Genomic DNA, 22,302 nt, shown 5'->3' with positions numbered 1-22,302 from the left:
ACAAAGCTGATATTAATCTTCTAAAGATAACCGAATACTGGGAATATTATTCGCTGAATACATAAATCTTAATATATTAGATGTCAGAATATAAAGAAAGTCAGCATCTACCAACAATTACATTTTTAAAGAATTTTACTCCTCTTCATGAGGTATATATATTTTTTTAAGACTTATAAAAAATCGCTCCATCTAGAGCAACTTTTCTTATTTGCTGACGGCATATTTTCAGCAGAACGTTTGAAGGACCGTGCTTCTGTGCGCCTGGTTTTCCTAAAGTCCATCGAAATTTCGTCGGACATTTCTTCGGTTATCCTGGGTTCCACTGCAGACTTTTCAAGTGGTTCGTCTACGTAGTTTGCCCATTTATTTACATTTTTCTGAGGTGTAGTGTTTTCGTCGTTTTCCAGACAGTCTTCCTCCGCTTGGAGCTGCTCCTTTGCCGTGAGAAATAAACCATTCAGTCTATCCTCCTGCATTCCGCGCTTCAAATTGAGATGCTGCACCTTAACCCGGCATTCTGCTGCCGATCCTCGAAAGAACTCTTTAAGCAAATTTTGGTTTTGCCGGCAAACTTTACACTGCCATGTGTTGGCCTTTTTCACGAAGTCCACCTTATTTAAATGAAGTATTTAAGTAGTTATTGAGTTCTGAGGATTAATTTAGTTTTGAGCGCTAACCTGGTACATTTTGCATTGGATGCATTGTACCACGCGAATTTGCTGGGGCATTATTTTTCAAATTTGTGAAAAACCAAATAAACAGACCAGGGATGGAAAGCAACCATTTATGGAACCAGAGAAGTGAACTAAATATTTTTTGGAATACATCTTAAAGCGAGAATTCTATAGTTGAACAATTAATAACGATTGTTTGTAATTCATGTATTTTTGTACCTTTGGCTTATGATTTAGCAGGGTGCCGATTCCGGTTCAAAAGTGAACCAATTGAAGGCCAATTGATTTCCATCCCTGGTCAAAATATAAACAAACTTTCATCGTTTAGTCGGCAGTGACGGTTTATAAAATGCGATTGGTAAGTCATCATGCTAGGTTAATAACAATCTAATCAGCGGAAGTGACTCTCCTCATTGCAGTACTGTCTCAGCGGGGACCTGGCCAAGCCATGTTACATCATTACCTTCAAGGGCCTGCGGATAATGCTGGACTGCGGCCTCACGGAGCAGACAGTCCTGAATTTCCTTCCACTGCCCTTTGTCCAGTCCCTGAAGTGGTCCAATTTGCCCAACTTCGTGCCCAGCCGGGATCACGATCCCCAGATGGATGGTGAGCTAAAGGACTGCTGCGGCCGGGTTTTCGTCGACTCCACGCCTGAGTTTAATCTGCCCATGGACAAAATGCTGGATTTCAGCGAAGTGGATGTGATACTTATCTCGAATTATCTAAATATGCTGGCCTTGCCGTACATCACGGAGAACACGGGGTTCAAGGGCAAAGTCTATGCCACGGAGCCAACGCTACAGATTGGCCGGTTTTTCCTGGAGGAGCTGGTTGACTACATCGAAGTTTCGCCCAAGGCATGCACCGCTCGCCTATGGAAGGAGAAGCTCCATCTCTTGCCCAGTCCATTAAGCGAAGCCTTTCGCGCCAAGAAGTGGCGCACGATCTTTAGTCTAAAGGATGTCCAAGGCAGTCTGTCTAAGGTGACCATCATGGGCTACGACGAGAAGCTTGACATCCTCGGGGCCTTTATCGCCACTCCTGTCAGCTCTGGCTACTGCCTGGGCTCCAGCAACTGGGTACTGAGCACGGCCCATGAAAAGATTTGCTATGTCAGTGGTTCCTCCACGTTGACCACACATCCTAGGCCTATCAATCAGTCGGCGCTTAAGCACGCCGATGTGCTCATCATGACCGGACTGACGCAGGCCCCGACAGTCAATCCGGACACGAAGCTGGGCGAACTCTGTATGAATGTGGCCTTGACGATCCGCAACAATGGGTCTGCCTTGATTCCCTGTTATCCGTCGGGCGTTGTCTATGACCTCTTCGAGTGCCTCACACAGAACTTAGAAAACGCTGGCCTCAACAATGTTCCCATGTTCTTCATATCTCCAGTGGCAGACAGCTCATTGGCCTACTCCAACATCCTGGCCGAGTGGCTAAGTTCCGCCAAGCAGAACAAAGTGTATCTCCCCGACGATCCTTTCCCGCATGCCTTTTACCTGCGCAACAACAAGTTAAAGCACTACAACCATGTCTTCTCTGAGGGCTTTAGCAAGGACTTTCGGCAGGTAGGATTTGTCCAACATATATATATATTTTTTTTTTTTGTATCTCATACTTTAAATTCTCTCGCTTTTTACAGCCCTGCGTGGTCTTTTGTGGCCATCCCAGCTTGCGTTTCGGCGACGCTGTTCACTTCATCGAGATGTGGGGCAATAATCCCAACAACTCCATCATATTCACGGAGCCGGACTTTCCGTACCTTCAAGTATTGGCGCCGTTCCAGCCACTGGCCATGAAGGCTTTTTACTGTCCCATCGACACCTCTCTGAATTATCAGCAGGCCAATAAACTGATCAAGGAGTTAAAACCAAATGTGCTTGTCATCCCAGAGGCGTACACAAAACCACATCCCTCGGCCCCAAATCTGTTCATTGAACAGCCGGACAAGAAGATAATAACGTTCAAGTGCGGCGAGATTATACGTCTGCCATTAAAACGAAAGCTGGATCGAATCTACATTACCTCGGAATTGGCCCAGAAAATATCGCCAAAGGAGGTGGCGGCCGGCGTGACCTTCTCCACGTTGACGGGAGTTCTGCAAGTTAAGGACAAGGTCCATTGCATCCAGCCATGCGCGGATAGCATTAAAGAAGAGACCATCTCAAGTAATAGCGCTCCGACCAAGGAGGATGTGCTGAAGAACGTTAAATACGAGTATGGCAGCATCGATGTAGAGGCAGTCATGAAGAGGCTAACGCAGGATGGCTTCTCCAACATCAAGCTTGACCGCACAGGCGGCGCTCTGACATTGAACCTTGTCAATGAGGACACAGTTATTAAGTTCGAGGACAACGAGACGCACATAATCTGCGGCGGAAAGCCAACGACCCGGCTCAAGCTACGCGACACCATCATGAAATGCCTACAGAGTTTTTGAAAACATAAATGTATTCCTTACACCTAAAAAACAACACTTCCTTATGCTTAGTTCTTTGCATTCATTACGTCAGAGCATCGTTGACAGGTATTTTGCTCATCCTTCAGACCATAGCGACGGCAACGTGGGCACAGTGATGTCTGAAGTGTACTCAAAGCAATGTCCAAGTCGTCATTATTGGACTGTGAGAGAGTAACTGACCCCACTTGCAGTACTTCGCACAATTCAGAATTGCTGAAAGCCTCTGCAAGAGGACTGTGAAGATCTCGCAGCAGTCCTAGCTGACCGCTTTCCTTTCCTTTGATGGTCACGGCCAAGTGCCAGGTGTTAACATCGCCAGCCTGCTGGTTGATAAGACGTTTAACATCGAACGCTGCGTTTATCGTTTCAGTGGCTTTGTTGTCCCGCCATTCGGGTTCAGTCCGAACAATCTGCTCGTGGAATGCAGCACATGTGGTGTCATAATAGCTCCAGCTTTCTTCTACCAGGAAGGGAACAACTGGCCATAAGCTCTTGCAGAGTTGTTGGTAACAGTGGGTAAGAGTCTGACGAATGGCCAGTATCTCCTGATCATCACCACAATAAAGGCGGTCCTTGATGAGATGCACATAGACGGCGGACACCTGATTGGCAATGAAGTTTTGAACATAGGCGACCACACGATTGTACTCATAAGCGTTGTAAAGCTTCTCCACCTTAAAAGCGAATGACATGATTATATGAAAAACAGAGCTTACAACAGTTTCCTACCTCAGATTCAAACTCAACCAACTGGCTTAACAAATAACGATTAAGATAGCTCTTATCTGAAGTTGGTATTAGCCTCTCCGTCGATTGTTTCTCTCCAATAACGCCTTTTAAATACCGCAGAGTCCCACGAACCTTGCTCAGATTTTCTGCTGCCTGCTGCAGTAGCTTATCGCTAACCGTAATGGACATGTGTTGCGTTCCATGGGAAGCCACCCACCAACGCAGTGCATCCGTCCCATACTTTTTGGTAATCTGCTTTGGGGAAATTACGTTACCCAACGATTTTGACATCTTGTATCCCTTCTCATCCACTGTGAATCCGTGAACAAAGAGGGCTCTATTGGAGGTAAAGATGGGGATACAAAGGTTTTTTTTAGGTATTATGTATTTACTTACTTGTAGGGAGAACATTCCCGAGCAGCAATGCTCATTAGAAGGGAAGATTGAAACCAGCCGGTAAATTGATCATACCCCTCAAGATACAAATCGGCTATCTTATCCTTCCCCAGCACAGCAGACCATGTGCTGCCAGAGTCGAACCAGATGTCCAAAATGTCGGTGCCCTTGACAAGATCTTTGGCTTCACAGCGAAGCTCTCGAAGTATATTAGCGGGAACAAGTTCCTCCACGGATTTTACCCACCAGAAGTCGATTGATCCCTCCTGGCGCAGCAGATTGCAGAGATGCTCTATGAGAGTTGAATTAAGTACCACTTTTCCGGACTCCCGACTGTAGAAAACGGGAATGGGAACTCCCCACGCTCGCTGCCTGGAAATGCACCAATAGGGTCTCTTCTGGAGTTGGGTGAGCAATGCCTTCTTGCTGGCGTCAGCATTGGCTTTAGGATAGATCTCTACTTGTTCTAAGGCGTCGGCAGCAGGCGACTTAAGCTTTTCGGTATTAATGAACCACTGTTCGCTGGCACGAATTATCACAGGCTTTTTTGTACGCCAATCTATGGGATAGGAATGCTCCAGCTTGGAGGAGTGAACCACATCCTCTGCTATGCGTTCAAGGACTAGGGAATTTCCCTGATCCAATACTGATTGTCCGCGTAGAAAATCAGGAGCTTCCTTGGTGTAAGTGCCCTCCTCATTCACAAAACATTTAACAGGAATTTTGTGGGTCAGACTAACAAGGAAATCTTCTGGTCCATGGGCGGGTGCTGTGTGCACCAAGCCAGTGCCTTTGCTATCCTGCACATGACTGGCTTCGAAGAAGGGCATATTCGATTGTTCTTTGTCAATCGGATGATTATAGCTCAGCTTGCTCAAGGATTCTCCACTCAAATGCTGCACTATCTCACATTTTAGCTGAGTATTGGACTCAAAGTCCTCCATAAGAGCTGAAGCCATGAGGTATAGCTCATCCTGGTTGCGATCCGATAACGTGACGAGAACGTACTCCAAAGACGCATTGTAACAGATAGCTTGGTTGCTCGGCAAGGTCCAAGGTGTTGTGGTCCAGACGAGTGCATAAATTTGCTTATCCTGTATATCGAAGCTACTTGGATTAAGAGCAAATCTCACATATACCGAGGGACTTATGTGATTGGCATCATATTCCAGTTCCGCCTCGGCCAGGGCTGTCCTAATAAAATATTAGATAGTGTAAAGTATCCTTTTATGTTGTCATTAACGCACCTGGATGAAGGTGACCAGTAAACTGGTTTTAAGTCGCGATAGACCAGACCTTTCTCGTACAGATTATAAAACATTTGCAATTGATTGACTAGAAAATCTGGCTGAAGAGTCATGTAGATATTATCTTTCTGCCAGTTGGCCAAAATGCCCCAGCTGATGAACTCCTCCTTCTGCGATTTAATGGCCTCCAAAGCAAAGGCACGAGCTGTAAGAAATAATAAAGTGGTAATGGTATCTATACCAATGGAAATAACTTACATTTTTTGCGGATTTCTTGAGCACACTGGTTTTGAGCTGTGCTTGTGGCCTTCAGTTCGATTGGCAGGCCATGACAATCCCAGCCAGGAACGTAGTTGACCTGCTGACCATGTGCTACTCGCTGGCGCAGAGTGATATCTTTAAGGATCTTGTTGACGGCGTGGCCCATGTGGAGTTCTCCGTTGGCATAGGGCGGTCCATCGTGAAGGACGAAGGTGGGTTTCCCTTTCTCCGCCAGTCTCTGCTCCTGGTACGCATAGGAAACTGCAATCTTCTTCTGCAAAATATAATTTGATACATTAAGATTTGGTTACTTCACATATCCAAGAACCTGCCTCGAGAACTAGACGCTCCTGATCCTCACGTTTTGCTGCGGTCAGGCGGTTGGGAAACTTGGTCTTTGGTAGGTTGATGGTGTCGGTGTATTTCTTTGCATCTTTTTTGGCCGCTTTCACAGAATATAAGCGATTTCCAACGCGTAAATTGAAAATCCTAAGCATTTTGCTGCCGAATAAGAAGAAGAGGCAAAACGTAACAACAGCCGGCAAAGTGGAAGTCATATGGCCTTGTGGAAGATAAGCACTGTTCACACTGCCACTGCGAGGTGGATCGTAAGTTCAAAATGTAATTTTACATGATTTTAGTAAATTCTAGTGGGCGCATAAATATTTGGCATTTGCTCAAAGGTTGTTTTTTTCTATTAATAGAATTTTAACACTTTTCTATGTACATAAAAAATAAATACAAATTGAGCTGAGTTGATAAAAGAAATATTATATTTTAGGTTAAAAAAAAATTCACAAATGCAAAATTCTTATAATAACTTGTAAAGGGTAATCTCGTAGATGGAATCGCTATTCAAATTCCCTAATCTTTCTTTTCCGGTTCCTTCGGTTTGTCATCCCTTGCTTCCTTCTTTTTGGCTTCTCCCTTCGGCGGCTCCTCCTTCTTGCCCTCCTCTGGCTTTGCCTCCTTTTCGTCCTTCTTGTCCTCCTTCTTGCCTTCCGCCTTGGCTGGAGGAGTATCTCCTGACATGCTGGCGGCCAGTTGGGTTGCTTTGGCCAGCACCTCTTCGGCATCCCCAACCATGTAGAAGGCAATCTCCGGGATGTCGTCGTATTCCCCATTTAACAACCGCTTGAAGCCCTCCACACACTTCTCCACCGGCACCAGCTTTCCCGGATGTCCAGTGAAGATCTCAGCCACTTGGAACGGCTGCGAAAGAAAGCGCTGCATCTTGCGGGCCCTGGCCACCGTTAACTTATCATCTTCGGACAGCTCATCCATTCCCAGGATGGCGATAATGTCCTGAAGCGACTTGTAGGCCTGCAGAGTTTTCTGAACTGCTCGAGCCACATTGTAGTGCTCCTCGCCTACAACATCGGGATCGAGAATGCGGGATGAGGAGTCCAAGGGATCCACAGCCGGATAAATACCCAACTCAGCAATGGGACGTGAGAGCACAGTGGTGGCATCCAAATGCGAAAAGGTAGCCGCCGGAGCGGGATCACTGAGATCATCTGCGGGCACGTAGACAGCCTGGACGGAAGTGATGGAACCGTTGCGGGTACTAGTTATCCGCTCCTGCATTGTGCCCATGTCGGTTCCCAGAGTTGGCTGATAGCCCACCGCCGAGGGAATGCGCCCGAGCAGGGCCGACACTTCCGATCCCGCCTGGGTGAAACGGAAAATGTTGTCAATGAAGAGCAGCACATCCTGCCCGTCCACGTCGCGGAAATACTCGGCGATGGTCAGTCCGGTGAGAACCACACGAGAGCGAGCGCCCGGTGGCTCATTCATCTGGCCAAAGACCAGAACCACCTTCGAGGACTCATCCTCCAGGGATATGACCTTGGACTCAATCATCTCATGGTACAGATCGTTGCCCTCCCGGGTTCGCTCTCCTGCGCCCACGAACACGGAGTAACCGCCATGGGACTTGGCTATGTTATTGATCAGCTCCATGATGAGCACCGTCTTGCCCACGCCGGCGCCTCCAAACAGCCCGATCTTGCCGCCCTTTACGTAAGGAGCCAGCAAATCAATCACCTTGATGCCGGTGACCAGGATCTCTGGCTTCACGCTTAAGTCGGTCAGCTCCGGGGCTTCGTTATGGATAAAGGAGTAGTAGTCTGACTTGATCTCACCGCGATCGTCGATGGGATCGCCGACCACGTTGAGAATGCGTCCCAAAACGGCCTTGCCCACCGCCACGCGGATGGGGTAACCCGTATCGATTACCGGCTGACCACGACGGAGCCCCTCGGTGGAATCCATGGCCACGCAACGGACGATGTTGTTGCCCAGGTGGTGAAATACCTATCAGAATCAGCAATCAGAAATGGGTTGATAAAGATTAGGTTTTATAATCGCTCAATTAAACAATATATTAATAGTATTATTTTCAAATTTTGAAAATGTTAAATGTTAGACATTAATAAAATGATTAACCTATTTCTTATGAAAAAAACCGTTTAGAGTTATAGTTATATTAAATTGACTATGTTGGTTGTCTTAATGTCGTCGGTCTAGTAATTGGATAATCCTTTGACTTACCTCCAGCACCAGGTTGTCAATGGGAGCATCCTGCACCTGAAGGGCGTTGAGAACCTCCGGAACCTCCTCCTCGAAGTACACATCGATGACAGGACCGATGACAGCATGGATGACACCCTTGCGACCCTTGCTATCCAGCACCTTGCCTCCTCCGGCCGACTTCTTCTCCTCACACCCATCCTCGCGTTCACCCTTCTTCTTGACTAGTTCCGCGTCCGTCTTGCAGACGTCCTGCGGTTCGGACTCGCACTCATCGCCCGACTTCTTATCCTTGTCATCCCAAAGGGACAAGGAGGCATGAAGGTAGCGAGCATGGCTGGGAAGCTTTACAGGATTACCTAGATAATTGGCCCGATGACCTCCGGTTCCCGGACCCATCTTTATGCCCATCCTTGCACATGCTAACATAGTTTTTAATTTTCAGAGGAGGCAGATCATGTGAAATTGGTTCATTCCTCTTACCCGTAGCCATTTTAGCCCAAGAAACCAACATTTTTACTTATTTTATATTTCTTTCGCTGCTTAGACGTCTTCGCTGCAAATCAAACTTGCTTGTAATGACAGATGGCAGCAAAGCCTCCTAAAATATGGTATTCAAGGATTTGTACTATGCAATTTTTAATGGGTTGTCACCTATTTTTTTTTTTGTGAGCCTTTTTATTTTCTAACATTTCTAAGGAGGTTTACAAGATTTGTGTAAGTATTTAAACGTTTTTTTAAATTTACTCTTCATTTTAAATTGCCAAAATTTAAGATCTAGAGCTTTCGCCAAAAAAAAAAATGAATTAATAAAATGTATAGCAGATTTACTAAAAACTACGTACCGTTAATTTTAAATCAATCTAAAGATCTAATTATGAGTTGCATGATCCCTACAGAGTATTATGTTCTGACTATAATAGATTCTATCCTATTATCTCTAATTCTGACTCTCTGCCGTTCCTAAAGCGATCAATACTAACATATTTAACAAATTCTTAGATCTTACTTCTATATCGCGTCTATCTTCCCGCGATTCAAACCGTACGATACACGGCAGCGCCCCTCGCGCGAAAAAAAAAATTATATAATATTTGTACATTCATTTATATTCATAAAGCAAAGATAAAGCTTAGATTCAGAATTGATCTTCACATATGTGTTCCTATGGCTCTGCTTAAGGGTTGAAGCGTTTGGTTTCCTAGGATACCGATAGCCACGAAATATTGTAGCCAAAACAGTACCATTTTGAAGCTGAAGGAAAATGGACGTACTATCGCATTACAGCTCACCCGTGGTTGAATTTCCGGCAACACAGCCGCTGGAGAAGCAGCACGCCCTGGTGGACAACTGTACGGGCACTGATCCACCGTCTTCTAGCAAAGATGCCGCCACCGAAACGCATGAGATGCTGCATGTGGCCACACAAACGGAGCGACGAGTAGTTAGCAGCAAGGATGTGGAATACGATGAGAGGGCTTTGGCCAAGTGGCTGCGACAAATCTATCCCATGGTAGAACGAGAGCTAATGAATCCCACGCTTCTGATGGAGGATCTAACGATGAGTCAGTGCCGCTTGGAGGAGGAACTGCAGGTGTACACGTACCAGAAGCTGGCAATGGGTGGTGCGGACAACTCGCAAGGACTGGCCATCTGGTTGTGTGTGCATACCAATAATGCTCCAGTTCTGGTGGCCACCACGGTAGCTCCCCATGATGACTGGTGCGAGCATGTGGATCAGCAGCTAAAACTGTTTGTTCCCCAAAGAATGTCCAGTGGCAACCTGGTGATGTACACAGAGGCCAAAACTCTGGCCCTAAAATCCTGCTTGCGGAGTCTATGCACAAATCCGTTCAACAAGACCATGTTCGCTGGTTCCACCATGGATGGAGAGCTATTCATCTGGCTATATGAGCAGGCGAGGGGTTCCGATTCCAGCGTCGATATCAAACAGCTTTACAGTGTGTCGTCTGCCCAGGGTGCTGCAGTGGCTCTGGACTGGCCGAGGGCACAGCTTCTGTTGGCCTGCTTTGCCAATGGCAGCGTTCGACAGTGGGATTTGAGCAGGCAGATGGCTCTGGATTGGGAGTAAGGCGCTCCAATAACTAAACTGAACGTTTTTCTACATTAATCTTCATTCTTCAATTAATACCACCAGGTACTCCCTTCCCGCAACGATTACATCAGAGCCCACGGCAATGTTGACCCTTGGACTGGATGATTTCGTCGTGGGCACTAACGATGGTGGCGTCTATCGCTGCTGGAACACTGGGCGCCAAACCGCAGCCACCAAGCAGATCAAATTGTTGGCCCTACGGCGACATCTTTTCATGGTGACCACGCTGATTCGCACTGAAATGGAAGGCAACCAGTTCGTCCTGAGCTGCGATCTCAGTGGGCAAGCCTTCTATCACGATATGCGTCTTGTGGATGAGGTGATTACATGGCAAACAAACCAGCTGAACTTTATTTATTTCCTCTTTACTGCTGTACAGGATATGACTCAGTTGATAGTACAAATCCCACTACCCTTTAAGAACGTAATCGCCTGCAGTCGGGATGGGAACATCATCTACTGCCCAGCCAATGATGGATCACTGGAATACTATAGAGTGAGTGATGGAGCACATGCCCACGTCAAGGGAGGACTTCGCGGCAAGGGAAGCCTTATCCGAAGTAGCGACAATGGGTGAGCTAATTATACAAAGAAATCATAAAATCCACATTCGTGAAGAATACTTATCTTACAGACGCTGGTTAATTGCAGGCCTCTATGGCGATGAATTCCAGATATTTTACGTAGAATACTAAACGGTCGATTTGGATTTTGTTCTCAATAATCGCTTGTATTTGCATGACTGCTTATGTTAGTTAATATGTACGATTTCATCTTCTCTTAGGGTTGCTATATACACGATTTTATTTTAAAATTTCTCAGATCTCTAACAAATACCACATGTAAATATAGACTATGTATTGTATAAACAAGAGTTTATCTGTGTAGAATTTTGAACAAAATGCAACAAACGAAAAGTCATTTCGAAAGTTTGGCGTAAAATAAGACTGCTTTCTCTGTGGGAATCTCGTTAAAAACGCGTTTTCACATACGATTCACAAAATAAAACGTTCCTTTTACAACTATAGATCATTTTATAGTGCACACTCTTGATCAAGTTGTAGGTGACCATATAAAAGAAAAATATGCTGTGTGTAGAAAAGTGCTACAATGACATAATTACAAAATGGCAATAAATGAATACACTAATCTTTTATAACCATTTGCCTACAGTAAAATAAATTATACAATTAACATTAACGAGATATATGCGATATATAAATATATAATAGAACTGCACACAATTTTGCTAAATCTCTCACGTTCGAACGTTCGATCCTATCTGTCCTAATCACGCGATTCCACTCTAATCCATTTCAGTCCACTTTGCATCCACTCGTTCAACTTTTCACTTAAGCTTAGATTGCAATCTGCATTTTGCACATAGTTCACATAATAATAACTAGAAGCAGCGCTCTCCCAGCTTCTGATTGGCTGATAAATTCAGTTGAAGAGCACCGTATTGGGGTCTTCGTTGTCCATCTGCTTCACGTGGCGTAGCACATCTTTCTTGGTAATTACTCCTAGTAAGCGACTGCAATGGAATTCAGATTAGATAACTTAAAACTGGTTAAACGGCTTCTGGCTAGATACTCACCCGTTGTGTGTAACTAATGTTTGGCGCAAGCCTAGCTTTCGGAACATGTCCACTACCGTCTCCATTGGCGTTTGATCTGTTACTGTAATGGGTGCCATGTCCAAGATCTTTTTCAGCTTCAGCGGCTGGGGTCCCAGATTTTGAATGGGCTGGGATGATGTGAATAATACTATGGAGCTACTGCTAATGCCCTCGATCAGACGCTTGGCATTGCCTGTAAAATTATTAATATTAAATTATAACACATGAGCTCGTAGCTAGTCATGACTCACCTATGGCCAAGTTAAGATCCCTGCGCAACACAAAGCCGACTAAGTATTGATTCTCCCGCGACACCACAACTGGATAGCCATTGTGTTCTGTCTCTTTAAGAAGGTTTTCCACATCGTCCACAGTCATGGAGTCTTGGGTGATGACATTCAAAGTTTCATTCCGCCTAAAATGTAGTATTTGTTAGATCATTTTGATGATAATTTGTATTCCTTATACATACTTTGGCTGCATCACATCTGCGGCCAGTGTTGTATGCGCAAACTCTTCTTTGCTATCTAGGAACGGATAACCATTCAGCGCTATGTGCGCATCGTAGATACCTTGCCTGCCGAGAGCATCACCCACCCACTTGGAAGCCATGGCAGCAGCCATTAGGGGCACAATATACCTCACGCCGCCTGTCAATTCGAACATGATCACTACCAGGGAGACGGTCATTCGAGTGACACCTCCCAGCACAGCTGCTGCTCCCACAACCGCATACAATCCGGGAGTGATTAGATTGCTGTCAGCGCATTCGCCGGTGAAGAACCAAATGTTGGGATAGCTGTAGGCAAACTGCTCCACGCCGATTCCCACAATACGGCCCATGATGGCGCCGAGCAGCAGGGACGGAATAAACAGACCAGCGGGCACTTTCATGCCGAACGTGAAGATGGTCAGGGCCAGTTTAAGTATAAAGGTGAGCATCAGCAGCCAAATGGAGCTGTAAACACCGGGACCTGGCTCCGTAACCTCAATGAAAGTGTTGCCCGACGTTATGTTCATGCGCTTGTAATCACTGTAAGAAAATAAATAGTTATAATAATTATTATCGTATTATTATAATATATATTATATTATTATCTAACATAATTGTTATTTAAAATCGTACCACAATGGATTGGTGACATCTCCGGGTGAGCACTTGCTCACCAATAGGAATATCAGCTCGTTCATGTTCATACGGGTAAATGGATTGGGGTAGCAAATGATGGCAGTGACCAGGGTCACGAAGAGCACTTCCATTACTGGATACTGGCCCAGCTTGCTGAACTTCCTGTAGCGGCACCACCACAAATTGGCTTTAATGAAAAACGTGCCAATAACACCCTGTAAGAAATAGTATGTATTTTAATGAGACACAGTACTTCAAAATTACATTGCACTTACCCCCATAATTCCGAGGAAAACAAAAGGAATAAGTTCGAAAAAGATCCAGGGCTTGTTGTACTCCACGAAGAAGAGCACGGAATGCTCGTTGCCAAACGGAGTCAGCGATCGTAAAACGAATGCGGCGATCAATGCACAAAAGAATGAGCGCCACAATGTCTTCAGTGGGAAATAGTAGGACACCTCCTCCAGCGAAAAAAGAACTCCACCGATTGGTGCTCCGAAGGCCACAGACACGCCTGCCGCTGCTGCTGCCGAAAGAATCTCACGCTTCTTCGCCTCATTTCGACCATATTTAGGAAAAACGTGCGAAAATATGTTTCCAATACAACTGGCAATGTGGACCATGGGTCCTTCCTTTCCCAAAGTAAGACCGGCGGACACAGACAGCATCAGACCCACTGATTTGATCAGAAGCGTCCATTTTCCTAGGTAGCCGCGTATGATGAAGCCCGACAAAATGGTCTTAATCTCGGGAATACCAGATCCGCAGGCGTAGGGCGCAAACATTCGCACAAGGGAGGCGCTGAGCGAAGCAAATAGCAAGGCCCACAGCACATACCAGATATAAGCGACGATATATGGTCCGGTGCCATTTCGATCCAAACCAAAGATCTCCGGCCAGGTTTTCCACTGAAATGAAATGCGGCGGTTTTAGTAACTTATTTGTAAGAGAATGTAGTTTTACTCACCGTCGAGCAGTTGCCTTCTTCAAACACCGACTGTTTGGCCGGATAGCAGCATTGTTCCCTGTTAAACCAAAAGGCAGGTGGGCAAATGCCATGCTTTAGATCTGACATCCAACTGGCTCCAATGTCCACCATGCCCGCAACACATCCTGCGGCGATTCCGACAAGTAAAACGCATAGCCAGCCAGATCCGGCATCAATGGAACCCTAAATAAAGATGACTGATTAGTTAAGTGTAATTTAAATCATAAACAATTCTACCTTTATCAGATCCCACAGGGAGTCCTGTCGCTTCTTGACTATGTAGCGATGTCGCATCCGATCGCGGGCAATGTCCCGCTGCCAATCAATAGTGTGAAAATCTTCGTACTGTCCAATGCCAGGAATATCATCTTGCACGTCCGAGGAACCATAGAAGGATAGGGCTCCTAAAGCAATGAAAAAGAATACAATAAACATTTTGGATTTGACACTGTAAGCTCTGATTCATATTGTCGTAGCTAAACGATTATTATACTGATAACTTTAATTTTAATGGTTTTATATCAAAGTCCAAAGAGAAACAGAGTTTTATAAACATTAGCGCAAAAATTCTGCATATTTTACTTGTGTTTCATTCAGATGTCGAGACTAAGAACGTGTCAGGTTTTGTGATTTAACTTTTTTCTTTAACTGGTTTCTAGAAAAAAATTGTTTATTCTTATAGATATTGATCGTTTTAATTTAATTTAATTGCTAATATTATAATTGCCTTTGTGATTGAACTCATCATCACATATATGAATAAGTATTTACCCAACAAGTATAATTCATTTATTTTCGTTTTGATAAATAGTTCCGAATAGAAATGCCAGCTGGTGTTATATTTATATATGTACGTATTTTTCGTGAATTTAACTGGTGGCTCCACAATACATGTCTGTATGCTAATGATTGTACATATTAATTGAATTGCCCAGGGAGCGAGTACAGCTGTGAGCCACGCCACCGAATATTCAGAACCGGCAGAGAGACAAGGTGACGTAGCCTTAGTCAAATGATCATGTTCTTGATTAACAACACAGACAGCGACAGTGGCTGTTTTACGCAATGGATCTCTCTGAACTCACCGTCCATTGGATCGCCGAAGGCACTGTGAGTTGGCACATGCTGGTGCATTGTCCGCTGATTGTGGTGATTGCCGCCGCCGCTGCCGCCAGAGTGTCCGAAATCTCGTTCGGTGTCCGATTCGGTGGCCGTTTCCCGGTGATAGCCACTGCTGCTACCTCCTCCGCCGCCGCCGATCACATCTCCCGGACTGGAGCGCGGTGTGATGTCGATCATGTCCTCGTCGTCGGTGCCCGCCGCCGTCAGCGAGGTGGTCAGTTTCGTGTGCTGCGCCAGCGGGTGGTCACGAAAAGATCCGTCTAGGTTGCCGTCGCCGCCGGCTCCGTTTGTGTGGCCGTTCGACTGAATAAGCAAAATAAACGAAAAGCTAAGATAAGGTTTGTGAATTTGGAGAGCTAGTCTCAAACGCTTTGTTTACGCATACGCAATGATAAGATTATGATCTCGGACAAAGCGACACAGTTGAAACGTTAAAAGCGACACACATCTGTACGTTGAATTACAATTGAAAGCATTTCCGCCCCCTTGTGCCAGATGTTTCTGTGTCATTTCGTAGAATACTGCCGTAATCAGGGGTTTGGCCCTTATCCGGAAAGCTTTAGCAGAATTTGGATAAAAGAGACTCCTTTATTGGGCTTGGTGCCATTTTTTTAAAACCAAATCTCGCAGAAGTAAGGATCTAAGGATTTTACAGTGAACGAAATCCCTTTTTAAACAAGTTTAGTTTAAAATGACCGTGCCAACAATAGCTATAAGTATTTTTCCACCATATTTATCTAAAATTAAGCCGCATTTTACTTTTTCAACAGACATTTGTTCTGCTGCGAAAGTGAAGGGGGGAAATCCCAGTGGGTTTTATGGTGGGCTACCTTTTTCATGACTGTTTGGTAGGCGGTTATGTAGTTGTTGCCCTCCGCGGCGGCCTCCCTGCTGCCCTTCAGCGGAAACTTCTCCATCCTGCGTTCAGGCGATCCTACGTTGGCAATTTCTTTGGATAGCTATCTAATATTTTGGGTTCCCTTTTTGCGTTGCAGTCCAGCTAAGCGGCGCAGCAGCAGCGCAGTTGCAGCGCAGCGAGCGCACGTCACTAAGTACAAACACACACACGCACAAACAACTGTTCGTGGGGCGAATCGGCAATGCAATCACTTTCTATCCATTTCACTCGTTTCGCGGATGTGAGCTCGATCTCATGGGCATTACGATGGCTCGAACATGTATTTGATCGATTATATAGTACACATTACTTTTGTAAAGTGCTTACTTTTGTGTGCGAATAATTTATTTGCGAACTGCCAGTGTGACCAGAGCGGGCGAGCTGAAGAAATACCGAATACAATGTATCGAACAGGAATCGATAGCTTTCGCGATAGGTATGATATCCTGACGCGATCACTATGTTCATTGAAAAAAATGCAGACGCGCGAATTGCTTGCAAACTCAGCACCAAACAAGTTTCAATTTCATCTAAAAGAAAACTATATTGTTCACATACACTAAAGTACAAGGCATCCGCCATGTCCTTGCAAGACGTACTATGGATTGTACTCACGGTGCAGTTGAGTTTTGGTGTTTGTTATTTTGAAAATAACCAAAGGACGCAGGACTACGATGTCGATAAAAATGGTTCTGTACACCACAAAAACTGGGTGCGTGACGAAATGATGGATAGCTTGGGAATGTACTGGCTTAAATGGTGGATAAATGCCAACGAAAATAGCATTTACTTCGAAGTTACTGTTCATACGCGAGGCTTTGCCGGCCTGGGTTTCTCCAAGGATGGCCGGCTGGCCAGAGCGGATGTGGTTTTATTGTGGGTAGATGACGCCACAGGACATGCGAACGTGTTGGACTGCCATGGGGCGAGCGGACCGCCACTACAGGACGATACACAAAACTACCATGTCATAGATGGTAAACAAAACGGGACGCATACATTTCTAAAGTTTAAACGTAAGATTGAAACCTGCGACCCATTCGATATTCCACTTTCGGTAAGTTCTCTTCACAATCGATTGGAACTGAAAATATCATTATTCATTTATTTCGAAGGCCGACACTTTTAAGGTACTGTGGTCCATTGGAGAAAATGATCCTATTCATGGAAACTTGGATTGGCATGGTCAGAGCAGAGGCGTGAAATCTTTGCAATTGTTTTCGCCAATGTTTACGAAAAATAGTAACTCGATCGAAGGGACCCAAAAATGGGACATAACTGTAAACAACGTAACAATTGAGAAGTCAATGGATACACTTTACTGGTGTAAAATAGTGCGACTCCCAGAGTTAACTGGCAAACAGCACATAATTGGTTACGAGCCTCTGCTGTCTGGTAAATACAATACGAATGTTGTTCACCACATGACCCTTTTTGAGTGTCAATCAAAGTTATTGTATGGATCCGATCCTTCGTCCTGGGACCTTTGGGTTAGGAGTGCCGGCACTGTGTGCAACAGCAACCAACTGACACCACGTGACTGGGATTCGTGTTCTACGCCAGTTGCAGTTTGGTCCTTGGGATCTGATGGACAGTTTCTACCTCCCCACGCAGGCATCCCAATGGGCGGAGCATCTGGAGTTAGATATTATATGCTGGAAATACACTACGATAATCCGGATGGAAAGGAATCTGTAGATCATTCCGGTTTCCGAATACATTACACACCCAATCTGCGAACTCACGATTCCGGAATCCTTATAAGTGGTGTTTCCGTTTCGGAAACCCAACTCATCCCGCCTGGTCAAAAGAAATATCGATCTGTCGGCATCTGTGGACCTTCTTGTTCCAGCGTCATGTTTCCAAAGGATGGTATTAAAATAATTTCCGGAACACTGCACTCACATCAAGCTGGTCGCACAATAAGTCTTCGGCATGTTCGATCTGGTAAGGAGTTAAATCCGATCATTGTTGACGACAGCTACGATTATAGGCACCAGAAAGTCCATCAGCTTGCTAATGAAACGGTTATATTGCCTGGAGATTACTTAATCACAGACTGCTCTTATGAGACAGAGCTCAGAAAACGACCCACATTCGGCGGCTATTCATCGAAGGAGGAAATGTGTCTCTCCTTTATTACCTATTACCCGAAGATTGAGATGTCCGGATGTTATAGTATGACACCAGTGCGCGAATTTATTGAGATGTTCCGTGTGTACCAATTCTATTCCTTTAATATGACTGATGTTGAGAATATGTTTCTCTACAACACTGACTACGATGTAGACAGTAGACACACAAAGAATGCGACAACGAAATCAAATTACGGAAAAACGTCCAAAGAAGATGTAATTTACCAAGAGTCTTTGTTGAACAAACTTGTTATATCTGACCCACCCGAATTTCATGATCGCACATTTCTATCGCATTTGAATCAGTTGCCTTGGCATGATCCTCTTTTTACGAAACGTGTTGAACAAGCATTTATAACTGGAACACATATGACTTTTTGTCGTGTATCCAAGGATTCATTATCAATTCCATCGGAAATAATTCGCTACCCCGAATTTACATCGTACGTAAAGCCACCTGCAGCTTGTTTGAACTATTTTTTCACTGATAATGAAGAACTTCGTTCAGGAAGTTCCAGATTTTTAACGGACTTTACGTTAATTCTTTTACTCATTCAGCTTGGGTTTCAAACAACATTCTTGTAAAATAAAATTGGGTTTGGAAAGACCTGTATTATTTAAGCCATCCAAAACGTTTTCAGTGAAAATGCTAGCTTACCAAATGAACGATTATTAAATATTCAAAATTATTCTTCGTAATATGAAAAATGAAAATATATTTAATTTATAGAAACTATTTACTTACATAATTTAATATAATTTCAATAGAGAGTTAAGGTAATTTAAGACTTCTTTGTAATTATAATTTAGAGAATTTTAAATTTGATTTCAAAATTTTGCACGATATGTAAGAAGATAAAAATACACCTCAGACTTACATACCAAGATTAACACAATTAAGTTAAAGACAATAAAATTAGTAGTAACTAAACGGGTTAAAAAAAATCAAAGCAAAAATATTTTTTTTTTGGCAATGTTGTTTTTTATTCAACAAGTTAAAGAGTAGTAGCGACTCAACTTTTCGATACCATTTTGTGGTACGATTTCTTCATTGCTTCAAAATAGACCTCAGTTTCGGCGATCACCTCGTCATTCGACGAACATTTTTTTCCAGCGAGCATTTTTGAGATCTTTTGAGGTCTGAGAACAGGATATATTCGCTGGGGGCCAGATCTGGAGAATACGGTCGATGCGGAAGCAATTCGAAGCCCAATTTATTATTGCTCCTGACTCGTGACCGTGACACCAAAGACATTATAATACATTATATAAAGACATTATTCTAATGTCTTTAATGACACGGTGCATTTTCTTGATAAAACAATTTTTTTTAATGCGGTCTTTTCTTGGCAAGTTCGTCCTCTAAGCGGTCTAATAACTCTATGTAATAGTGAGGGTCCTTCCTTCCTTTTTCAAAGTAATCAAAACATATATATTTAGGTTTTTATATTTTGTAAGGTTCTGTTTCGGGATACTAGTAAACGTAGTATATTCCAAATATATGCAGTTTTTAAACAAAGCGGGTAATTTATAATCAAAACCATTTTGCTGAGTGTAGAATTGGTATATTTCTAATGTGGCCGGCTTTCAGATACCTATTCTCCGTGGTATATTTGAACTTCGCCCGCACGGTCACTCTGATCAATTTGTTTACGCCGTATAGCGCACGAATTGCAGTTGGGCCAACAACAAGGCGCGAGCATAAACAGCGATACCAACATGGCCGGCTTCGTCGCGGTGCACACAGGTACGTATCTTGGCCATGGTGATTCCGATCCGCCGGGCAGACAGCCAGATGATTGATGACCGCCACTTGCTCTCAGGGGCTGGGAACTGCATCGACGAGACGAAGTACCAGCGGGTGATCAAGGAGGCCTGCCTGCACGCCACAGAGATCCTCCGCAACGGCGGCTCCGCCGTCGACGCCTGCGAGGCGGCCATTGTGCGGCTGGAGAACTGCGGCTACACAAACGCCGGCTACGGATCAAATCTCTGCATGGACGGCTCTGTGCAGTGCGATGCGGCTATAATGGATGGTTCCACGCTTAACTTTGGGGCCTGCACAAACGTTAGCCGGGTTAAGAACCCCATCCAGTTGGCGAGACGCATCTGCGATGCCCAGTCCAGTCCACAGCTCCTGGAGCGCATTCCACCGATGATCCTCGCCGGCACTGGAGCGGAACACTACGCCGACGAGGTCGGTTGCTCCATGGTGGAGCCCGGCGTATTGATCTCATCGAAGGCCAAGTTCCAGTTTAATCACTACAAAAGCAAATACGATCTCGTGGTCAACAGCAGATTGAGCAAGGCTACGTCCGAGGAACCAGTCACAGTGCCAGAACCGGGTAACGAGGTGGAACTTGCCGCTGCTTTGGACACAGTGGGAGCGGTATGTGTTGATGGGGCAGGGAACACGGCAGCTGGTTGTAGCTCCGGTGGCATACTGCTCAAAGTTCCAGGCAGAGTGGGTCAGGCAGCAACTTATGGTGCCGGCTGTTGGGCCACCGATACGGACGAACTGGCCATAGCCACCTGCACAACCGGAAACGGTGAGTACCTGATGAAAACGCTGTTGGCCAGAGAGATCTGCCATGGGGCCTTTAGCAGTGATTGTGCGGTGACCAGTCTGCACAAGACGTTCAAACAAAAGTTCCTGGATTCTCCGCTGCTGCCCCGAGAGCAGGATCTGTACGCTGGAGCTCTAACGCTGCTCTATTATCCGGGCCAGAGCAGCGGCGAGGTGATGTGGAGCCACACGACGCAGTCGTTTTGTGTCGGCTACATGGCAACCAACCAGAGGGTGCCAAAGGTTCGTACACCCATCCATCATTTTCTGATTTTACATATATCTAATTCGGCGTGTGTTTATATTTGTAGTTTGTGCATTCGCCGCTGCCCACGTACAGCGTCCCGGGCCGATCGTGCGTCGTCAATGGCCATAATTTCCATTTGCGCATTTAAATGTGGGCTGGCCAACTAGCTGCAGTCCCCCGCATCTTCCCGTAGCTTCTGGTCCCGCTGCTCTGCATCTGCAATTCATTTGATTTAATGTTTAATTGCCGCGACAATCGCTGCCAATGACATATGGCAGCAGAAGGCGCCCGAAGAGCCGGGCAGCATTATGTATATGCTTTATTCTCTCGGCGAAATATTAAGATAATTAAGCAAAAACTTTTTATTGTAAATTCTCGTAGATCGTAATGTGTGCAGTACTAGTAGTAGCAATGAAATAGGATTTCGAATATATTGTATCCCTCGTCGAACCGGGTGCGCTAGATAAATCAGCCGGCGGCATGCGAGTCTGTTCGGAATATCATATTCGAGGGGGCATATGTTTGTATCCGTTTGTATATTTAGACGCGCTGACTTGTGTGCGCATCTGTGTGTTTATGTCCAAGTGTTTACGGCCATCAATGTACAGAACTTAACCCATTAATTTCAGCTAAGCAGAAGCCACAGCATGCACACACAATATCAAGGTCTCTAGTATCGCGAGTTGTCCTCAACATGAATATTGTGAAAATGCTTTTACTTTTTAGCGTAAATCGATTTGTACATACATACATACGCATATGACGCGAGCTGTTCTAAACGAAACATTCATACGTATTCATTTCTCCGTTTATGGGTTCCAGCTAATAATCCTATGGTATTTCACGGCATATAGAATGCTAGACATCTCGAGGCTTTTACAAACTACATGCACCAGCATAAAGTGAGTTCCATTAGATGATGAATAATACTTGAGGAATAATACTGCCTAAGATCGTGTCCTTCATTTTAGTCATAGTTAAAGCCATTAGATCCCAATAACGATTAAACACCAAAACAAATTTCAAATGTAACGTATTTATTATTTTTGACTTATTAAATGCCTATCGAAGATTGTTTACAAATCTAATATGTATATCGTTTCATTATTTTAGGAGGTTGTAGAAAGCATTTCAATGTTTTCACTACGAAACTTGTACTGGTAGACGTGAA

The 22,302-nt window shown here is 44.7% G+C and overlaps 8 protein-coding genes across 9 annotated transcripts; 4 read left to right on the top strand and 4 right to left on the bottom strand.

The window, feature by feature from the left end:
- Nucleotides 1-36: 36 nt before the first annotated feature.
- LOC120450583 (MRN complex-interacting protein) lies at nucleotides 37-816 on the bottom strand. Its single transcript, XM_039633702.2, has 2 exons — nucleotides 681-816; nucleotides 37-614 (listed from the first exon to the last, which is right to left on the bottom strand). Exons 1-2 carry the CDS (start codon nucleotides 729-731, stop codon nucleotides 174-176), a joined length of 492 nt encoding a protein of 163 aa, XP_039489636.2. The 5' UTR covers nucleotides 732-816; the 3' UTR covers nucleotides 37-173.
- Nucleotides 817-929: 113 nt separating this feature from the next.
- On the top strand, nucleotides 930-3,176 carry LOC120450582 (integrator complex subunit 9). Its single transcript, XM_039633701.1, has 3 exons — nucleotides 930-1,035; nucleotides 1,097-2,254; nucleotides 2,329-3,176. The coding sequence occupies exons 1-3, from the start codon at nucleotides 1,027-1,029 to the stop codon at nucleotides 3,124-3,126; spliced, it is 1,965 nt and encodes a 654-aa protein (XP_039489635.1). The 5' UTR covers nucleotides 930-1,026; the 3' UTR covers nucleotides 3,127-3,176.
- On the bottom strand, nucleotides 3,174-6,315 carry LOC120447799 (isoleucine--tRNA ligase, mitochondrial). The gene is made up of 6 exons (XM_039629361.2): nucleotides 6,113-6,315; nucleotides 5,778-6,054; nucleotides 5,520-5,724; nucleotides 4,273-5,466; nucleotides 3,877-4,213; nucleotides 3,174-3,821 (listed from the first exon to the last, which is right to left on the bottom strand). Exons 1-6 carry the CDS (start codon nucleotides 6,275-6,277, stop codon nucleotides 3,174-3,176), a joined length of 2,826 nt encoding a protein of 941 aa, XP_039485295.2. The 5' UTR covers nucleotides 6,278-6,315.
- A 216-nt stretch (nucleotides 6,316-6,531) lies between these two features.
- Nucleotides 6,532-8,923, bottom strand: LOC120449881 (ATP synthase subunit beta, mitochondrial). Its single transcript, XM_039632555.2, has 3 exons — nucleotides 8,796-8,923; nucleotides 8,334-8,734; nucleotides 6,532-8,096 (listed from the first exon to the last, which is right to left on the bottom strand). Exons 1-3 carry the CDS (start codon nucleotides 8,824-8,826, stop codon nucleotides 6,645-6,647), a joined length of 1,884 nt encoding a protein of 627 aa, XP_039488489.2. The 5' UTR covers nucleotides 8,827-8,923; the 3' UTR covers nucleotides 6,532-6,644.
- Nucleotides 8,924-9,565: 642 nt separating this feature from the next.
- Nucleotides 9,566-11,172, top strand: LOC120447981. Its single transcript, XM_039629676.2, has 4 exons — nucleotides 9,566-10,400; nucleotides 10,471-10,747; nucleotides 10,808-11,001; nucleotides 11,063-11,172. The coding sequence occupies exons 1-4, from the start codon at nucleotides 9,577-9,579 to the stop codon at nucleotides 11,121-11,123; spliced, it is 1,356 nt and encodes a 451-aa protein (XP_039485610.2). The 5' UTR covers nucleotides 9,566-9,576; the 3' UTR covers nucleotides 11,124-11,172.
- Nucleotides 11,138-16,560, bottom strand: LOC120447982 (H(+)/Cl(-) exchange transporter 5). 2 transcript variants are annotated; one of them, XM_044005973.1, is made up of 10 exons: nucleotides 16,511-16,560; nucleotides 15,249-15,588; nucleotides 14,401-14,567; nucleotides 14,143-14,346; nucleotides 13,451-14,083; nucleotides 13,173-13,390; nucleotides 12,519-13,079; nucleotides 12,298-12,461; nucleotides 12,026-12,239; nucleotides 11,138-11,962 (listed from the first exon to the last, which is right to left on the bottom strand). In XM_044005973.1, the coding sequence occupies exons 2-10, from the start codon at nucleotides 15,460-15,462 to the stop codon at nucleotides 11,872-11,874; spliced, it is 2,466 nt and encodes an 821-aa protein (XP_043861908.1). In that variant the 5' UTR covers nucleotides 15,463-15,588; nucleotides 16,511-16,560; the 3' UTR covers nucleotides 11,138-11,871. The 2 variants fall into 2 exon arrangements, with proteins under 2 accessions (XP_043861908.1, XP_043861909.1); XM_044005974.1 differs by having other exon boundaries at nucleotides 16,116-16,547.
- A 70-nt stretch (nucleotides 16,561-16,630) lies between these two features.
- LOC120447980 (MOXD1 homolog 1) lies at nucleotides 16,631-19,008 on the top strand. The gene is made up of 2 exons (XM_039629675.2): nucleotides 16,631-17,240; nucleotides 17,299-19,008. The coding sequence occupies exons 1-2, from the start codon at nucleotides 16,644-16,646 to the stop codon at nucleotides 18,901-18,903; spliced, it is 2,202 nt and encodes a 733-aa protein (XP_039485609.2). The 5' UTR covers nucleotides 16,631-16,643; the 3' UTR covers nucleotides 18,904-19,008.
- Nucleotides 19,009-19,909: 901 nt separating this feature from the next.
- LOC120448835 (threonine aspartase 1) lies at nucleotides 19,910-22,219 on the top strand. The gene is made up of 3 exons (XM_039631036.2): nucleotides 19,910-20,065; nucleotides 20,142-21,127; nucleotides 21,196-22,219. The coding sequence occupies exons 1-3, from the start codon at nucleotides 20,038-20,040 to the stop codon at nucleotides 21,277-21,279; spliced, it is 1,098 nt and encodes a 365-aa protein (XP_039486970.1). The 5' UTR covers nucleotides 19,910-20,037; the 3' UTR covers nucleotides 21,280-22,219.
- The last annotated feature ends 83 nt before the right edge of the window (nucleotides 22,220-22,302 follow it).

This window comes from Drosophila santomea, chromosome 3L (genome assembly GCF_016746245.2).
Source record: "Drosophila santomea strain STO CAGO 1482 chromosome 3L, Prin_Dsan_1.1, whole genome shotgun sequence".
Classification (NCBI taxonomy): domain Eukaryota; kingdom Metazoa; phylum Arthropoda; class Insecta; order Diptera; family Drosophilidae; genus Drosophila; species Drosophila santomea.
The sequence above is the reverse complement of the archived record's forward strand: the minus strand, read 5'-3'. Positions and strand labels throughout refer to the sequence as shown.